Here is a 16,056-nt window from a genome sequence, read left to right on the forward strand (position 1 = left end):
GGCTCTGGCTTCTGGAGCCAGTCTGGGAGCTCTGTCCCCCTGACCTTGGACCACCTTGCCTTGTGCCAGGGTTCTGAGCGGGGCATGTGTGGGGGTGCAGAGCACTCTCAACTTGGGGGACGGAGACCCCTTTGGGCCTGGGAAGGACTTGGGGAGATCTAGAGTGGGTCTTGCTCCCCCTCCAGGGGGCTTCCTGTTCATCACTGAATCCCCAGCACCCACAAAAGGGTCCCGGACGTAGGAGATGCTCAATAAATTCTTATGCAAATGACTACATGACCCCCATTCCCCTCAAAAAGATAACCCAGTGGGCTTCCATGGGGCTCTCCAAGCAAACCAAGGGCTTTGTGACCCCGAGGCAAGTTTGCTTACACTCCCACAGCTCCCTGCATGCTTACTCAGTGTACACAGTCCCCCTTAGCTCCTCCACGAAGCTCACTCCCCAGTCACCGGGTCCCACGGTCACTTCAGGTCACTGTGGGGGATGCTATGGTGCGCCACCTGACCCCCTTCGGGACGCAGGCATCACTCATTCCCCCAGCTGCTGCAGGGCCCCCCTCCTGGAATTGTCCACCGTGCCAGTTCCCAAGGCCGCGTCCCCCCCTCTGGGGGCAGCTTCCTCCAACGTGGGGGAGGGGAGGACAAGGGCAGGCTGTTTATCTTAATTCAGGACAACTTCAAGGGTTTATCCCAGCACCAGGGCATCCCCTGGGTCACCCAGAACCATTGTAGCCACCACACAGCTCATTGTCTCCTGCTTCTCCCCCACCTCCCCGCCCCATCCCCCACCTGCGGGCACACCTCCCCCTCCCCGCATCAGTTTCTGGGAACCAGACACAAAACAGTGACCAGATAATTTCAACTCCGAGGTTCAAAAGTCAAACTGCACACAAAAGAAAACCTCCCACTTGGTTTTATAAAATTAAATCTGCCCCGCAGCCCCCCCAACAGAAGACAGGATAATTATGTGGCGTGCAGAGGTGTTAGCCACCACCATGTGGTGATCCTATTGTGTGTAAGTGGATCAGATCAACGCTGTACTTCTTAACCTCGTCCAGTGTTACGTGTCCATTATAGCTCAGTCTTGATTGATTGATTTATCGATTTACTTATTTATTTATTTTCAAGAGAGAAAGCAGAGGGAAGGGCAGAGGGAGAGGGAGAGACAATCCCAAGCTGACTCCGCACTCAGCGCAGAGCCCCAGGCAGGGCCTGATCTCATGACCCTGAGATCACAACCTGAACCAAAACCAAGAGTTGGTGCTTAACCGACTGTGACACCCAGGCACCCCTATATCTTAATTTTTAAAAAGTTGAGTTTTGTCCCTTTGCCATTAGGGTTTATTATTTTTTTAAAGATTTTATGTATTTATTCATGATGGACACAGAGAGAGAGGCAGAGACACAGGCAGAGGGAGGAGTGGGCTCCCTGCCAATGCGGGACTCGATCCCAGGACCCCGAGATCACGACCTGAGCCAAAGGCAGACGCTCAACCACTGAGCACCCCCAGGTGCCCTGATCATTAGAGCTTAATGCAGGTGCAACGCTTCAGGCTGTGGAGAAGGGATGCTCGGCTTCTCTCTGCCCCTTCCGCCTGCCGCAGCTGGACCAGGGGGCTCCTGACCTGTGGCACGTGGACTAACGGCCCCGGCCCATGAGATGTCAGGTCCTAATCCCTGGAACCTGTGCCACCTCGTACAGGCAGTCTTTGCACATGTGACCACGAGTCCTTGAAATGGGCAGATTATCCTGGCTTTTCTGGGTGGGTCCTAAAAGCAGGGACGAGCGTCTTTGTGAAGCAGCAGAGGGAGATTTGCCACATAGAGGAAGGCAAGGTGAGCACAGGAGGGTTCTGGAAGCATGCCGCGGCCACCAGGAGCTGGAAGAGATGAGGAACGGACTCCTCCAGGGGCCCCCGGGGGGCTCAGCCCTGCCCCCCCCCCTTGATCTCAGCCCGCGGACACTGATTTGGGGCTTCTGGCCTCCAGAGCTGGGCGGATCCATGTCCCTTGTGTTACGAACCCCAGTTGGCGGTAACCTGTCACATACGGCAGCCTCGGGAAAGTAGCCTGTGGCCGCTGGCGAAGGGACGGGAGGCAGCTGGAAAGTTCTAGCTTCCCAGGCGCTGTCCTCGATGGCTCGGTGCTCCGAGGGGCTGGCAGGACTCAGCCGGTGCTTTCCCTCCCCTGGGCCTGGCCCTTGGCAGATGCTCCCACGTGTGTCGTGGTGCCAAGGCTGCCTCAGTCACCAGCCCGTCCCTGGGTCCTTCTGCAGCCCCACAACCCGGCCAAACCTTTAGCTTTTGTCTGCTGAGCCCGTCGGTCAGGTCTGGGGATGACCTCCTGGGCACAGGCCCCTTGCTGGTCCGCAAAACCCACTCGTGTATCCTTTGCCTGGCAATTTGGGAGGCGAAGCAGCGGACTCTCCTCAGAGACGCACAGTTCGAGCCAGGTTTTCTGGGATCCCTTTCTGTGTGGTGCGAGGGTGGAGGGGTTGGATGTCCACCTTTTCCACCATCGTACGTTCTCCAACGACCACATGAAACCAGTATCTCCGGGTGTTTTCTGAGCATCTCAGGCTCTATGCAGCCAAGATCTGGCCTTGATTTTTTAAAATCTCCAGGCACCAGATGCATCAGATTTTGTTTTCTGCAGAGGAACCTAAGTCCCCATGTCAGGGCCATGAAAGGAAACATAAAGGTCACAGAGGGAGTGAGGGACTTCCTTCCGCAAAGCCTGGGGACAGCGTCACACCGGGCCCTTCACCGGGCTGGAAAGGCAACAAGTGTGAGGGACACAGAGAATTCGCTGCTCCCTGGATGGATTTCACGATCCTCACGCTCCCCTCGGGTTCTTGCTCCAGGCGTCTGTTGCCTTTGTCTCAAAGGACAGCGTGAACAGGAGTGCAACCCCTGGCCCCGCCCTTGTCCTGGGAACTTTATGCGCGTCCCTTTGGGGTCTCCGACCAGTCCAAGGCCCACAGGACTGTCCCTGCCGCTCTTCCTGCCCATGTGCTCAGAACCCAGTGCACTTCCTATAATTCTCCTTATCACGAAGCACACAGCACAGGTGCGTCCTTGACACGTCCACACGACAGCGAACCATCAAACGGGCATCCGTAAGCCTCAGGATGTTCACGCAGCTGCCTGCTTGGAAACGGACTTCAATGCACTTTGCAGGAGGGATGTGCTGCATCCCTGGGGCTGGAGGGGGAGCTCAGCCCTCCCCTCACCCCCCACTCCCACCCCTGCCCCATCAAGGGCTCTGTGGGAGCTTAGAATCAGCTGGGCTCTGGTCACAGAAGACATCACAGACCAAGGATAGGCTGGGGAGAGAAAGCCACGCGTGGTCACGCTGGCCTTCCACGTGCCCCACAGCACCTTCGAGCCTGTGACATTCAGTCTGATGGTGACAACGAGCGAATGCACAAAGGATGGCGACGCTGGCTTGACCTCACTTACAAAGAGATTATAAAACTTTATTGGGGTGTCACACAGCAGAAACGAGTTTGCAAGGCCAGGACTATCTTGGGGTCCTCAGAAGGGGGTGCCCCAGAGGCCAGGGCACAGCGGAAGGGGGCAAACTGCTGCAGGGAGGGTGGCTACAGCCAGGGAGCCAGCCTGTGCCCAGGCGCTCTTGCAATGCCACACTGCAGGGGACCAGAGCGTCTGGCCGGGAGCTTCGGGAGGGCAAGGACTTCGGGGTGGCGAGTAGAGGCGGGCTCAGGGCACCATGTTCCACCACTTGAAGGAGAAGGGCTGCCGGCGCACGTTGGTGCCGCAGTGGACCTCCCCGTGCCGCACGTGGTAGGCGTAGAAGTCGTCGATGAAGGTGCAGTGCAGGCCCAGCGGCTCCAGCAGGGACCGCACCTTCTCCTCCAGGCAGCACTGGCCGTTGATGATGGGCCCGAAGGGCTTGGGGATGCCCAGGTGCTTCCCCAGCACCAGCATGTTCACCTGCAAGGAGGTGGGGGGGGGGGTTCCCAGCTCAGGGCAGCAGCCTGCATCACCACCCATGTGTCCCCTTTTTCTTCTGATCTTCAGAAATAGCAGCCCCACTTCACAGATGGGGAAACGGAGGCCCAGACAGGTAAAGTGGGCGGACTCAGACCACCCAAGTCTATCGACTCCGGGGCCCGTGTTATGAACGCTACACTCTCCTTCCCCATCTGCCACCTTCTGGCAAACTCTGTGTGACTCGAGGCCCAGCTCCAGGGGCACCCCCTCTGTGAAGCCGCCCGTGAGTCCCCGAACCCCGGCAGTTAGTGCTCCCCGTGTATTACCTAACACTTATGTAAAGAGCTGTTTCCCTCCCTTATCCCAGGAGGTGAAAGGAGGAGGATTTTGGCTGCAGGCCAACCCGGCTACTCAATAGCTGCATGACCTTAGGCAAGTCACTTGGCCTCTCTGAGCCTCACCAGCAACAGGAGCCCAAATGCAGTTACGTTGCTGGGACAACGAGCTGTCACGCTCACGGAGCAGGTGCAGGGTCAGTCTCCCGGGCTCAGGAGTCGTTGTCACGGCTCAGACCAGCCCCTGCTGGCCGAGTGTCTCACTCAGGGAGACACTCTGTCTGGTTCCACGTCCACACCCGCACCTCCCGCCGGGGGTCCCTGGGGCTGAGCCAGGCTCAGGCCCCCTGCAGAGCCCGCAGTCAAGGCACCGAGTGGCACCCACGCCTTCGTTCACGATGCCCCATCCCCTGGCCGCCAGCGTCGGCCTTTCCTGCCTGGGAACCCCTGGCTGGGCTCGTGCGATGCAACCAAATGCTTGGGGCCAAGGAATTTTGTTCAAGGGCCCCCCTCCTGCCTGCTTTAACCACAGACCCTCTTCTTCTAAACAAAATCTAAACAAAATCTCCTGCAGTACCTTGATGCCTAAAACAGAAAATCCAAACCACTGGGTTTTGAGGCACCATCTTTGAACCCCAGTGAGCCGGGGGGAACCAGTCTGACATCCACTGTGCCAGGGGCTCCCCACTGCCCCTGACTTGTGACCTCCGGCCCCAGCAGTAGAGGGGAGCCGAGGGGCCCCCGGAGAACTGGGTGAGGTTGCCGCCTGGCCCTCCGGTATCCTTGGTGGAGACCGAGGAAGGGCACAGGGACAGTAAAAATACAACAGGCAGCCTTGAGATGGTGCTGGTGGGAGGGGGTCACAGTGTAAGGTCCTTGGTAAGGCGGGAGCCCCCTCAAGTCTGCCCTTCAGAGGAGAGAATCTGCCCAGCCCGGCAGCGCTGGCTTCCTGCCCTCAGAGGGGCCTCCCCGGAGCACCCAGTCTGCAGTGCTGCGCCCACCCTTATCCCTTCCAAACGCGACCCGAGAGCACCCTGGTAGCGGCTTGCTCTGCTCACCGCACCCCCACCGCAGCCCGTGCGGGGAAGAGCCCCGGTGGTGACGGCGTGGGCTCTGCAGCCAGACCCTGGCTTCGGGTTCCAGCTCTAAATCCCATTTTACCAGCTGTGGGTTCCTGTGCCGGAGACCCGACCTCTCTGGGCCTCATCTATGAGGGAGACCCATGAGAGTCTGGGCTCCCAGGGCGGCTGTGAGATGCCCAAGCCGCCTGGATCCGCACCCCGGGTCCCTGACTTAAGGCCCTGGGCCCACCCCGGAGCCCACCTCCTCACCATGTTTGGAAAATAGGCTTCGGCCTTGAGGATCCCACTGTCCTCCTCCTGAAGCTTGAAGAGCTGGGGGATGTCCACGATGTCCCGCTCGCTCAGGCCCAGCTCCCGCTTCAGCACCTCCCGGTTCCAGTCGATGCATTTCTGGGGGGGGGGGGGGGCGGGCAGGGGGAGCGTGGTGGGGCCAACTCGGGCAGGGGCCAGGCGATGAGGGGGTGGAGGGCCGGTGGGGGTGATGGGGCACAGCGGGGCGCCCCTGGGGGTTGGGGACCATGGTGGGGAGGACACAGGGACAGCGTGGGCAAGGCAGCGATGGCACCTCCTTCGCTTCCCTCCTTCCCTGGCTCTGCTCTGCTCCAGCCCCCTGCCTCTTGCTTCTGCCCACCTGTCCCCGTGCTCCTGGCCACCCCGTGTCCCTCTAGCATTCGGCCTCTCTCCTGCCTGTTCCTCCACTTCTGAGACTTGCACCCATCTTCCCGGGGCTCCGGCTTTCCAGGCCTCCCATCCCCCCTTTCCCACGCATCCTTCGCGCGTGTTCCCACGGTGGTGACTAGCGTCTGTCTGTCGGTCCCACGCACGGCTGCCCAAATCCCAAATCCGTTAACCACCCCGCCGAGACGCAGCCGGCGGAAGGGGAAGGCTCTGCGTCGGGTGCCCAGGTGAAGGCACCCGCCCCGCGCCCGTCCGCCCGGGCTGTGCGTCCCCTGCCTCCCAGGCTGGTACCTCCACGTAGGAATTCTGGTCTCTCAGTTTCTTGTCTGACAGGATGTCCTTTATTTTCTGGTTTTTTTCTGTCATGGAGAAAAAGGAAAAAGAATGCCGATGAGTTCAGAGGCCGAGGTCCCCCCTCCTGGTGGGCCCCGCGGGGCCTCGGCCTTCCCAGCTATAAAAAGGCGGCGGCTGTAATTCCTAACGCACAGGTTCGCTGGGAGCATCTAGGAGGCGAATGCCTTTAATGAAATATTTCAAGAGCGTAAGTTCTCCTTAAAAGCATTTTTCTTGGGGCCCCTGGGTGACTCAGTGGTTGAGCATCGGCCTTCGGCTCAGGTCTTGATCCCGGGGTCCTAGGATCGAGTCCCGCGTCGGGCTCCCTGCTCAGCGGGGGGCCTGCTTCTCCCTCTGCCTCTGCTGCTCCCCCTGCCTGTGCTCGCTCTTTCTCTCTCCCTCTCTCTGTCAAATAAATAAATACAATTTTTTAAAAAATAAAAAAATGTTTCAGTCCCTTAAATTACCTCCAAAGGGATCCCATCTCCGAGAGGCAGACGGGGGTCTAACGGGTCCCTGATATCACACGACGCCCTGCAGATACTTGGTAAAACCTCTCGGCGGTGGAGACTCACCAACCTCTGAGCCAGCGCACGCCTGCGGACGTCAAGATTTCCTTCTGTGCTCCGGACGGACAGAACTTTCATTCGCTGGTTCATGTACTCGCTCACTCATTCATTCATTCACTCCTTCAGCATTTGAGCCAGACTGGACTTCGTTTGGGTCCTCAGACACTTTATTTTGCTCTCTCCTGCCTCTGAGCCTTTGCATTCCCTGTTCCCTCTGCCTGAGATGTGTCTCCTCCTCCTCTTGTCCCAGCGCCCCGTTGGGCGACCTCCTCCTCACTCATGCTCCCGCTCGCCCGGTCTGTTGCCTCCTCCAGGAAGCCTCCCTTGGACTCCTCCCAGGGACCCGCCACCCCCCTTCTCACAAGGCCCCCTGAGCTGTTGTCATTTACTTGAGTCACTTCCCCGAGACCTGAGCCCCAACGGGAGTCACTTCCCCGAGACCTGAGCCCCAACGGCGAGGGTGGGGAGCTACTCGGCCCGGGGTCACGCGGAGCCTGGCGCACAGCAGGTGCTCAGGGGACAGCCACCGCCCACTCGCTGCCATCCCCTAGGGGGGACCCAGCGACGGTGGAGAACGGAGCCCGATGCGGGGGGCAGAGCCAGCTTACTCTTGATGCCTTCAAAGAGCGCAGCCTCCCCGTGGCCCCCCTTGAGCTGCTCCTCCAGCAGTGCGTAGCAGGCCCGGGGGCTGGCCAGCAGCAGCCGGAAGCCCTGGAGGCAGGAACACGGGGGCAGAGGTCAGCTGTGCCCCCGGGGGCTCCCCAAAGCATGGGCTCCGACCCAGGGGGGCCCCCTCCTGGTGTGAGGGAAGGCCAGGCGGCTGTACGCGGCCGGGCAGGCCTCCCGGGGCAGTCGGCAGAGCGAGGCTTGGGGGCCCGGGGAGGAGGCATGGGGCTTCCTTCAGGGAGCCCCCCGGGACTGCACCTTCTTGGGCGCGGGCACGAAGCTCAGGAACTCGTCCACGTGGCCCACAAACAGCCAGTCGGAGTAGAGCTTCACGGGCGCCTGCACCTGCTGGGCGCTGAGGAAGTCCTGCACGGCCTGGTGCATCTCCTGGCTCTCCTTGCTGCCCGCACAGGACAGAGGGGGTGTCACGGGGACGGGGGCAGCAGGGGCACCTCTGAGGGACATGGAGGACTGGCAGGCGCGTCAAGCCTCCCCCCTTCAGCAAGGAAAGGGATTCAGAGGCCTGGACTCCTTTACGCCATCCTCCAAACGGGAGGAATTTACCAGTTTGTTGGAGGGGGGAAACTGAGGCACCAAGTCGGCACAGTAAGACCAGAGCTTAGCCTCAGAACACCCTGCTCACTGACTCGGCCCAGATGCTGCTGTTGGGGTAAGCCTGAGGCTGGCCCATATTACCCGGGTGGATGTGGAGAGCTGGCCCCAGCCGAGTGGGTAAATCCCTCCTTGGTGGTGAAGACCAGGGACCATTCCTCCACTTCCACGGGCTTCAGTCTCCTGGCTCTGTCTCCACGGTCCTTCCCAGTCTAGCCCTCTGCTCCCCATCATGCAATCTGTTCTGGCCACTCTGCCTTCTTGAACACCCAGTCCTGCCGCAGGGCCTTTGCACGTGCTCTTTCATCCGCCAGGAACCCTCCACCCCAGATCCCACACAGCCCTGTCCTTGTTGTCATCGGGCCTTAGCTCCAGGGCTGCCCTCTCAGCGAGCCCCTCCCTAGTCACCCTAACAGTTCCCACTCTTCCTCTGCCCCTCTCTTTTTGCTTTCTTCACTATTTGAAATCATCTTATTTGTCTAACATTGTGTCTCGCCCACTAGAACAGCAGCAGCAAGGCCTTGTCCCTCTTGCTCACGGCTGCCTTCCTTCCCCGCACCGGCAGAGCCAGCCCTCCCCTCCTCACCTGGGGCCCCTGGGTCTGGCCCTCTCTGCCCCTCCCCTCCTTTCCTGGGGCCCCTGGGTCCGGCCCTCTCCGTACTTGCCCTCCTCTCCTGGGGCCCCCAGGCCCGGCCCTCTCTGCCCCTGCCCTCCTCACCTGGGGTAGCCGCCGGTCCCAATGAGGATCCTGCCCAGAGGGTACTTCTTCCTCCCGACCGTGACCGGGGGGCTCACTTCCAGGTTTCCAAAGGAGTCGAAGGTAGTAACCTCTCCAGTCTCGGGCCCTCGAGTCACGTAGCCAAAATCTGGCCCCTGCGATGGGAGAAGCGCATGCCAGGCGTGGAGAGCGGGTCCCCGCGTGAGGACGGGCCTCCCAGCCACAGGAAGGCTCGCCGTGGCCGGAGCTGGTGCAGCGCAGACCCGGGCGGACTCGCCGGCCGCGGAGGGAGCGGCGGTGGGGGCCTGGTGCGAGCCCACGGCGTCGCAAACCTTAACTGGGGAGGGACAGTGAATCTGCCAAGTAGCATTTTTGTCCTCATTCTGCAGACAGAAGGCTGGTCAGAGCGGTGGGTGGCTTCCTCAGGCCCCACAGCCAGATGATGGAGGGACTGGCCGTCTACACAGCGAGCCTCCTGGACCGCACCGTGCTCCCTCCCGACTGGGCTGGAACCGGCTTCCCCAAGTGGCTGTGGCGTCCCGCGTGGATCTTCATGGGAAGAACAGGCAGGCGACACATCTCTCACCCCCACTATGAGTTTCCTGTGGCTGCTGTGACACAGCTAGTGGCTTAAAACAACACACATTTGTTCTCTCTGGGCTCTGAAACCAGGGCTAACATCAAGGCAGGCTGGTTGCCTCTGGAGGCCCCGAGGGCAGACTGTTTCCCTGCCCTTCCAGCTTCTGGCCGTCACCGTGCCTGGTGGCCTCTTCCCTCGTGGTCAGGGTACTTGCTGTGTCTACACGGCCTTTCTCCCACTCCGTCTTCCGTCTTCCGTCTTCCGTCAAGGAGCACCAGGATGGTTAGAGCCCGCCAGATCACTCAGGGCGCCTCCCCATCCCAGGGTCCCGAACTGAGTCACACCCGCCAGCGCCTTTTGCCACAGGAAAGCCTCGGGTCCTGGGGATTAGCACGAGCCTGTTTGAGGGCCACCATTCTGCCTACTGCACTGGCCCCAGCGTTCCCCAAAAGGGCGATCGTTCCCAATCCCACTTCTCCCTTTCTCTCTGACACCCATGCCAGCCCGACTCCCGTGCCCGCTGTGCCCTGGAAACTTCCTGACCACACAGCTGACCCTGAGAGCCGTGCCCTCTGGCATCAGGGGAGTCAGCTGGTCACACTCATGTCCTCACACACTCTCTGTGCTTGGCCTTCAGGACACTGCACGCTGTCGGGTCCTGCGTCTCAGGCTCCTGTGCACGGGGCAGCCTGCCCCAGCCTCTTCTCTCATCCTTTATTCTCTATAGTTGTCTTCCTCCTGGTGCTGGCACCCAGTCTCCCGGAACATGGAACACGTGCTGACCACCCCACACATCTGTCTCCCATCTGCATTTCCCTGCCAACCCCTGCCCCCTGCCCCCTGTCTCCTCCCTGCACCTCCTGTCCCTGCCCCCCTGCCTCCTGCCTCCTCCCTACACCTCCTGTCCCTGCCCACCTGCCCCCTGCCTCCTCCCTGCACCTCCTGTCCCTGCCCCCCTGCCTTCTGCCTCCTCCCTACACCTCCTGTCCCTGCCCCCCTGCCTCCTCCCTGTACCTCCTGTCCCTGCCCCCTGCCTCCTGCCTCCTCCCTGCACCTCTTGTCCCTGCCCCCCTGCCTCCTGCCTCCTCCCTGCACCTCATGTCCCTGCCCACCTGCCCATCTGCCCCCCTGCCCCCCTGCCATCCATTCTCAACAAGAAACCAGAGCTTCCCTTTTATAACATCCGTCAGGTCAAATCCTCCGTTTAAGATTCTGCAACAATCCCCCAGTTTCTCAGGGTTTAAACAAACAGCCCCGCAAGTGGCCACAGGACCTGCCCCCGACTCCATCCCCATCACCTCTGACAGCCTCTCCTCCCGCCCTGCCTTCATTCTTCCCTCCAAGTCGATACAGCTTTTATTGCATCTTTCAAATATCACAGGTAAGTCTGAAAAACCATCCGACATCTTGCTGTTTCTGTAGCTGTGGATCTTACCCATCAGCCTGGTGGACTGTTCCTTTTTCAGAAACGTGGATACCGTCCCCAGATTTTCCGATATCCTCACTTTGAACTCCCGTGGCTTGCCGAATCCAAGCTGCTGAGTTTGATGCAAGTTCAATGCCATTTCCTTCAAGAATTAACTCGTTTTATCTCAAGATACTGAACACGCAACACCTGGCCTTATCCGAGCCCAGGGGACGTATTTTTCACCCCAGAAATGTTGGATTTCAACCCGAGAAGCATCCTCCTGCACCACGACGTTGATGGGGAAGCGAGCGCACACAGACCTCGTAACGAAGCCCGGCGCTACGCTCTTGACCTGCTCTGCCCACGACTCCAGTTCTGTTCCACCTCCCACCATGTGTCCACTTAGAGCCTCTTCTTCTTCTTTCCAACGAGACTGGCTTCCTCGTGCATGTGACTGAAGTCCCTCCGCGGGGTTCCCCTGGGGCCCTTCGCAGTAACAGTCTGCGTCCCCTCAGAGGGACGTCTGCGTTTTCTGGAATGTCGACAGTCTGATCATTGAGAACTGTCTCCCTTCCCAGCAGGTGCGGCAAAGAGATCCCACCCTTCCTCTTGCTCTCTCTGCTCCACCCCTTCTGGCCTCCCCGCTCTTTTCTCTGATTCTGCCAGGCTTGCTCCTGCCCCAGGGCCTTTGCACTGGCTTTCTTCCGCCTCAGACACTCCTCACCCAGACATCCTTGCAGCTGACTCTCTCACCTCTTTGGAGTTTTTGCTCCACTGTCCGCTTCTCAAAGAGACCTACCTTGACCTTTTCCTATTTAAAATTGCCATGTAGGGGCACCCGGGTGGCTCAGGGGTTGAACATCTCCCTTTGGCTCAGATCATGACCCTGGGATCCTGGGATCGAGCCCCGCATCGGGATCTCCGCAGGGAGCCTGCTTCTCCCTCTGCCTGTGTCTCTGCCTCTCTCTCTGTGTCTCATGAATAAATAAACAAAATCCTTAAATAAAAAAATAGGATAAAATTGCAGCATAATCCCCCCACTACTCCAGCACCTGGGATCCCCTTGATTCTGTTCCTTTTTTTCCCTGTAGCATTAGATTCCACTTTCCAATGTACGATATAATGTATTTGTTCACAGTACTTAATGTTCACTGTCTGTCGTCTTGGGCTACAATGTCACCTCCATGAGGGTGGGATCCTTGGTGCTGCTCATGATGTATCCCAAGTGCTCAGAGCGAGGCTGGGCACGGAGCACAGGCTCATAGAGTATTTGATGAACGAATGATAAATTCACAGAAGTCGCTGCCTTGGCCTTTGCCACGAGAGGGGCTCAGCTCCACAGGCCACGGGCTTGGATTTCCCAAGGCAAGTGGGGGTGTGCCCTTGGCCCGCGTGCGAAGTGGCCCCCCAGCAGCAGCGGGTGCAGGGGCTGCTCACGGCTGCTTGTGCAGCTTCCCGCACAGACTGACACGTGTCGCCCTGAGCTCTCCTCTAGTGTTTCGGGCTCATCGAGGGCCCAGAGTGTGCAAATCCATCCTCAAAACCCATGTTAACATCCAGGGAGCAAACCTCGGCTACTCAGCTCTTGCACCCCCTCGCGTGGAGTGGCTCCGGTGGCATTATTTTCACTCTGTCTACCTCCACCGTTGCCCTCTGCGCACGGTAAGTGCTGCTGGTTTTCCACTCACGGCTGGTGTAAAAATTTACTGAATTTTTTTCTTAGGGGAAGAACAGCCCCTGCGAGCATGCGGTGTGCTAAACGGCCGTCCGCGTGATGGGCACCGTGGCCTTGGCCCTGCTCCCCACCCCCCCCCCCCATGCTGCTCACAGTCTAGCGGGGAAACAACAAAAGCAAAATAACAAGTCAGAGATTTATGTGAAGCGGGAAGAGCACGGTGGGCAGAGGGAACGGCCCCTGCGGAGGCTCCGGTGCGGGGGAGTTGGGCACTTTGGAGAACAGGAAGGCGGCCTAGAAAGTGGGGTTGGCGCTGGGTGAGGAACAGGCAAAGCGGCCCATGAGGAGTTTGGAAGAGCAGATGGCGACGTTGTCTGGTGACAAATTTGACTTTTACCCCAATTCCCCTCCTGGGTGATGCGAGTCAGAAAACCACAGCTGCGCTTGCCTGAGCAAGCATCGCAGCCCCTCGCACAAGGCCAGGTGTGGGAAAGGTGGGGACACCTGTGCTGAGGTGATGCAAGGCCAGGTGTGGGAAAGGTGGGGACACCTGTGCTGAGGTGACGCTGGCGATTAGGCTTGTGATGTCAGAGACTCTGGCCTCTGTCACCCTCAGCACAGTGAAGCGGGCGACAGGCCGCTGAGTGGAGCAGGGCTGAAAGCAGCGGGAGGGAACGTAGTCCCCGCAGCAGCTGCCCCTTGATCCCCGAGGTCCTGAAACAGGAGGAACCTGATTCCAGCCAGAGAGACACCCGGACCCAACGAAATCTGTGTGGCACCGCTCAGCGCGGGAGAGCGAGCGAGACACGGACAAGGTGCGGAGTCGAGCTCAGACTTGCTTTCAAAGCCTCCCGTGTGGGCAGGGCTGCCTCCCCTTCCCCGGGGCGCAGGGTGCTCCCCGGAAAGCCATTCCTCGGTGCAAACCTTGCACCCTGCGCCCCCCACTCCTTTCCGCTGCGCTGCCCTGGCACCTGGAGTGCGCACCTGGTGGCATCCTGGGAACGGAGCTCGCTCCCGGGGCCAAGCCGCCTGGTTTGAGGGCCAGCTCCTCCCCTCTTTTGTGTGACTTTGGGAAAGCGACTGTATCTCTCTGAGCCTCAGTTTCCCAATCTATAAAATGGGCCTAGTGATAGCATCTAGATTAAAGGTTGCTGGACGAATTAAACGAGTCCGTGCTTGTAGAGAACCTGGCATCGTGACCGACAGAGTGTGTGCTCAGTCAATGTGACTATTCCTATCATGATGATTCTCTCTCTTTTTTTAAGATTGTATTTATTTATTCATGACAGACACAGAGAGAGAGAGAGGCAGAGACACAGGCAGAGAGAGAAGCAGGCTCCATGCAGGGAGCCCGACGTGGGACTCGATCCTGGGACTCTGAAGGTGGCGCTAAACCACTGAGCCACCTGGGCTGCCCCTATCATGATAATTCTGTGCTGAGTCTACACGAACCCGCCGGGCTGGTCTGGCATGACTCACCGATACATGCCCCCCACTCCACCCACACACACATGCAGACTCACATCTAGGAAATGACCACTCTGATCCCCAAACCCGCCCCATATCCCAGATGGACCCACCACAAGGGCCAGATCCCTCCTCCCCAAAAGATAGAGCTTCCACTCCTCAGTGGGACAAGGACGGCCCAGCATGACCTGACGTCCTTGGCAGGGTTATTCTGAGGACAGGCTGAGCTCATGGCTGGAAGGAACTTTGGGAAAGGGAGAGCCCGCTTTCATCTCGGCAGTGACAAAATACAGGAAGTAACCTGCCGAGCCCGGGGAGGAAGGAGGCCTGGGGCAGGGGGTCCCGGAGCCACCGGCCCCCCAGCACGTACCAGCAAGCACTTGATGGGGAAGTCCTTCAGGCCCCTGTTCCTCGGAGAGTCAAAGACCACGGGCAGGGTCTTGTGCGGGGCTTGGATGTAGCCGATCTCTATCTCGTCCTGTGCAGGGCGAGCGGAAAGAGGGCTGAGGGGCGTGGGGTGGGGGCCTGCGCGCGGTCACCCTCCCCTGTGCTCAAGGGCTAATCCCTGTGCAGTGTGTGATCCCAGAGAAGGGGCTCTGAGGAAGCAGAGCTTATTATCCTGTGTGTGCCCAAAGGGGCTCACCCCCACTCCTGGTTAATGTTGGGGCCGGGTGCTGCAGGTGCTGGGGACCCGGTGAGCGAGCGTCAGGCCCTGTCCGCAGGGAGCTGGGCACCTAGCACCCAGTGTGAGGAGGGGGAGGAGGGGTTCCTGATGTGCTTGGGACAGGCAGAGAATGGGAACTGGCACGCTGAGACCTGGGGGGCAGGGGAAGAGCAGCCCTCCCCCAAAGAGGGGGCAGGTCAGACCCAGCCTTGCCCAGGGGGCAGAAGCGGGGAGGGCTCAGAGATGCACCCGGTTTTCTGACAGATGTGATGTCGGATGTGATCTCAATTAGGCTGAACCCCCTGAAATTGCCAGTTTTGTAGGTTAAAAATAGTGCTGCCAGCAGTCTTATGCAGGTCGGCCCAACTTCACGCAGACAGGACGATGGGAAAGGCAGCGAGGGTGCTATCTGTGGGCTTAGGAGAGGGATGGGAGACTTCCGGAGGGGAAGCTTTGGAGCTGGGATTGTACAAGCAGGACTGGTTATGGGGGATGGGAATGGAGAGAGGGACCATCAGTGGGTCCAGGCACAGGGGCCGGAGCAGGGTGGAAGCGCAAAGAAGTCAAGGGAGTGGTGAGGAGGTTGGGTTCAGCCTGCCAGCGCCTGCAGCCACGCCCATGCCGGTGCTGGGTGCTGACCTGAGTGAGACTCAGTCTCCATCCTTAGGGAGCTCGTGGCATGATGGGGGAAGCAGAATAGGGATGCGGTGCGGCCAGCAGGCTGGCAAAAGGCAAGGGGCAGCCAGATTGGGGGTGGGGGGGCCCTGGAGGCAGGCTGAGAAGGAGGAGATGGGAACCACGGAAAGTGCTGGAGCAGGGGAGCGGCCTGGTGTGATGGCTGAGCTTGGAGGGAGGGCCACTGGAGGGACCGGTTTGCATCATTTCTGGAGGGTCATCTGAGAGTTTTCGGGCAGGAAGGTGGCTTTCATCTTGGTGACCATGGCAGGCATGCCGTGGCTGGCAGCCAAAGCCGGTTTGTTCACTTGCCTGAGGCCCCATTTGCCAGGACCCTCAGCGGTTCCTCACTTCCTGCCCATCTGAGGAGAGGTGGCCAGCAAGCCGCCAGGCCCAGCCCCAGGAGTGCGGGCCCCCTGGTGTGTCTCAGGCCCTCTGCCTGCTCCACAGGGCCACGTACCTGCATCCACCGATCATCGTTGCTCTGTTCCTTGGAGGGGATGGTCAGCTTGCACTTGGCTTCCTTGGCCAGAGCAGTTACTGATTTCAGGAAGTCCACATTTTCCAGCATCCTAGAAGCAGAAGACAAGCTCCTTAGTGCTCTGGATCCTGGGGCCAGTGGCCTTGGCCAGGCTCCG

At 59.6% G+C, this 16,056-nt stretch overlaps 1 protein-coding gene across 1 annotated transcript in view; it reads right to left on the reverse strand.

Annotated features, from left to right (window-relative positions):
- Positions 1-3,498: 3,498 nt before the first annotated feature.
- Positions 3,499-16,056, reverse strand: part of PADI4 (peptidyl arginine deiminase 4) — a 30,566-nt gene continuing 18,008 nt past the window's right edge. Inside the window, exons 9-16 of the mRNA XM_041767051.1 lie at positions 15,879-15,990; positions 14,450-14,557; positions 8,950-9,104; positions 7,878-8,019; positions 7,562-7,664; positions 6,343-6,410; positions 5,623-5,763; positions 3,499-3,956 (exon numbers count right to left, since the gene is read on the reverse strand). Of these exons, the coding sequence (XP_041622985.1) occupies positions 3,723-3,956; positions 5,623-5,763; positions 6,343-6,410; positions 7,562-7,664; positions 7,878-8,019; positions 8,950-9,104; positions 14,450-14,557; positions 15,879-15,990 (1,063 nt within the window). The 3' untranslated portion in view covers positions 3,499-3,722. The remainder of the gene's footprint in view (positions 3,957-5,622; positions 5,764-6,342; positions 6,411-7,561; positions 7,665-7,877; positions 8,020-8,949; positions 9,105-14,449; positions 14,558-15,878; positions 15,991-16,056) is intronic.

This window comes from Vulpes lagopus, chromosome 8, assembly GCF_018345385.1.
Source record: "Vulpes lagopus strain Blue_001 chromosome 8, ASM1834538v1, whole genome shotgun sequence".
Classification (NCBI taxonomy): Eukaryota; Metazoa; Chordata; class Mammalia; order Carnivora; family Canidae; genus Vulpes; species Vulpes lagopus.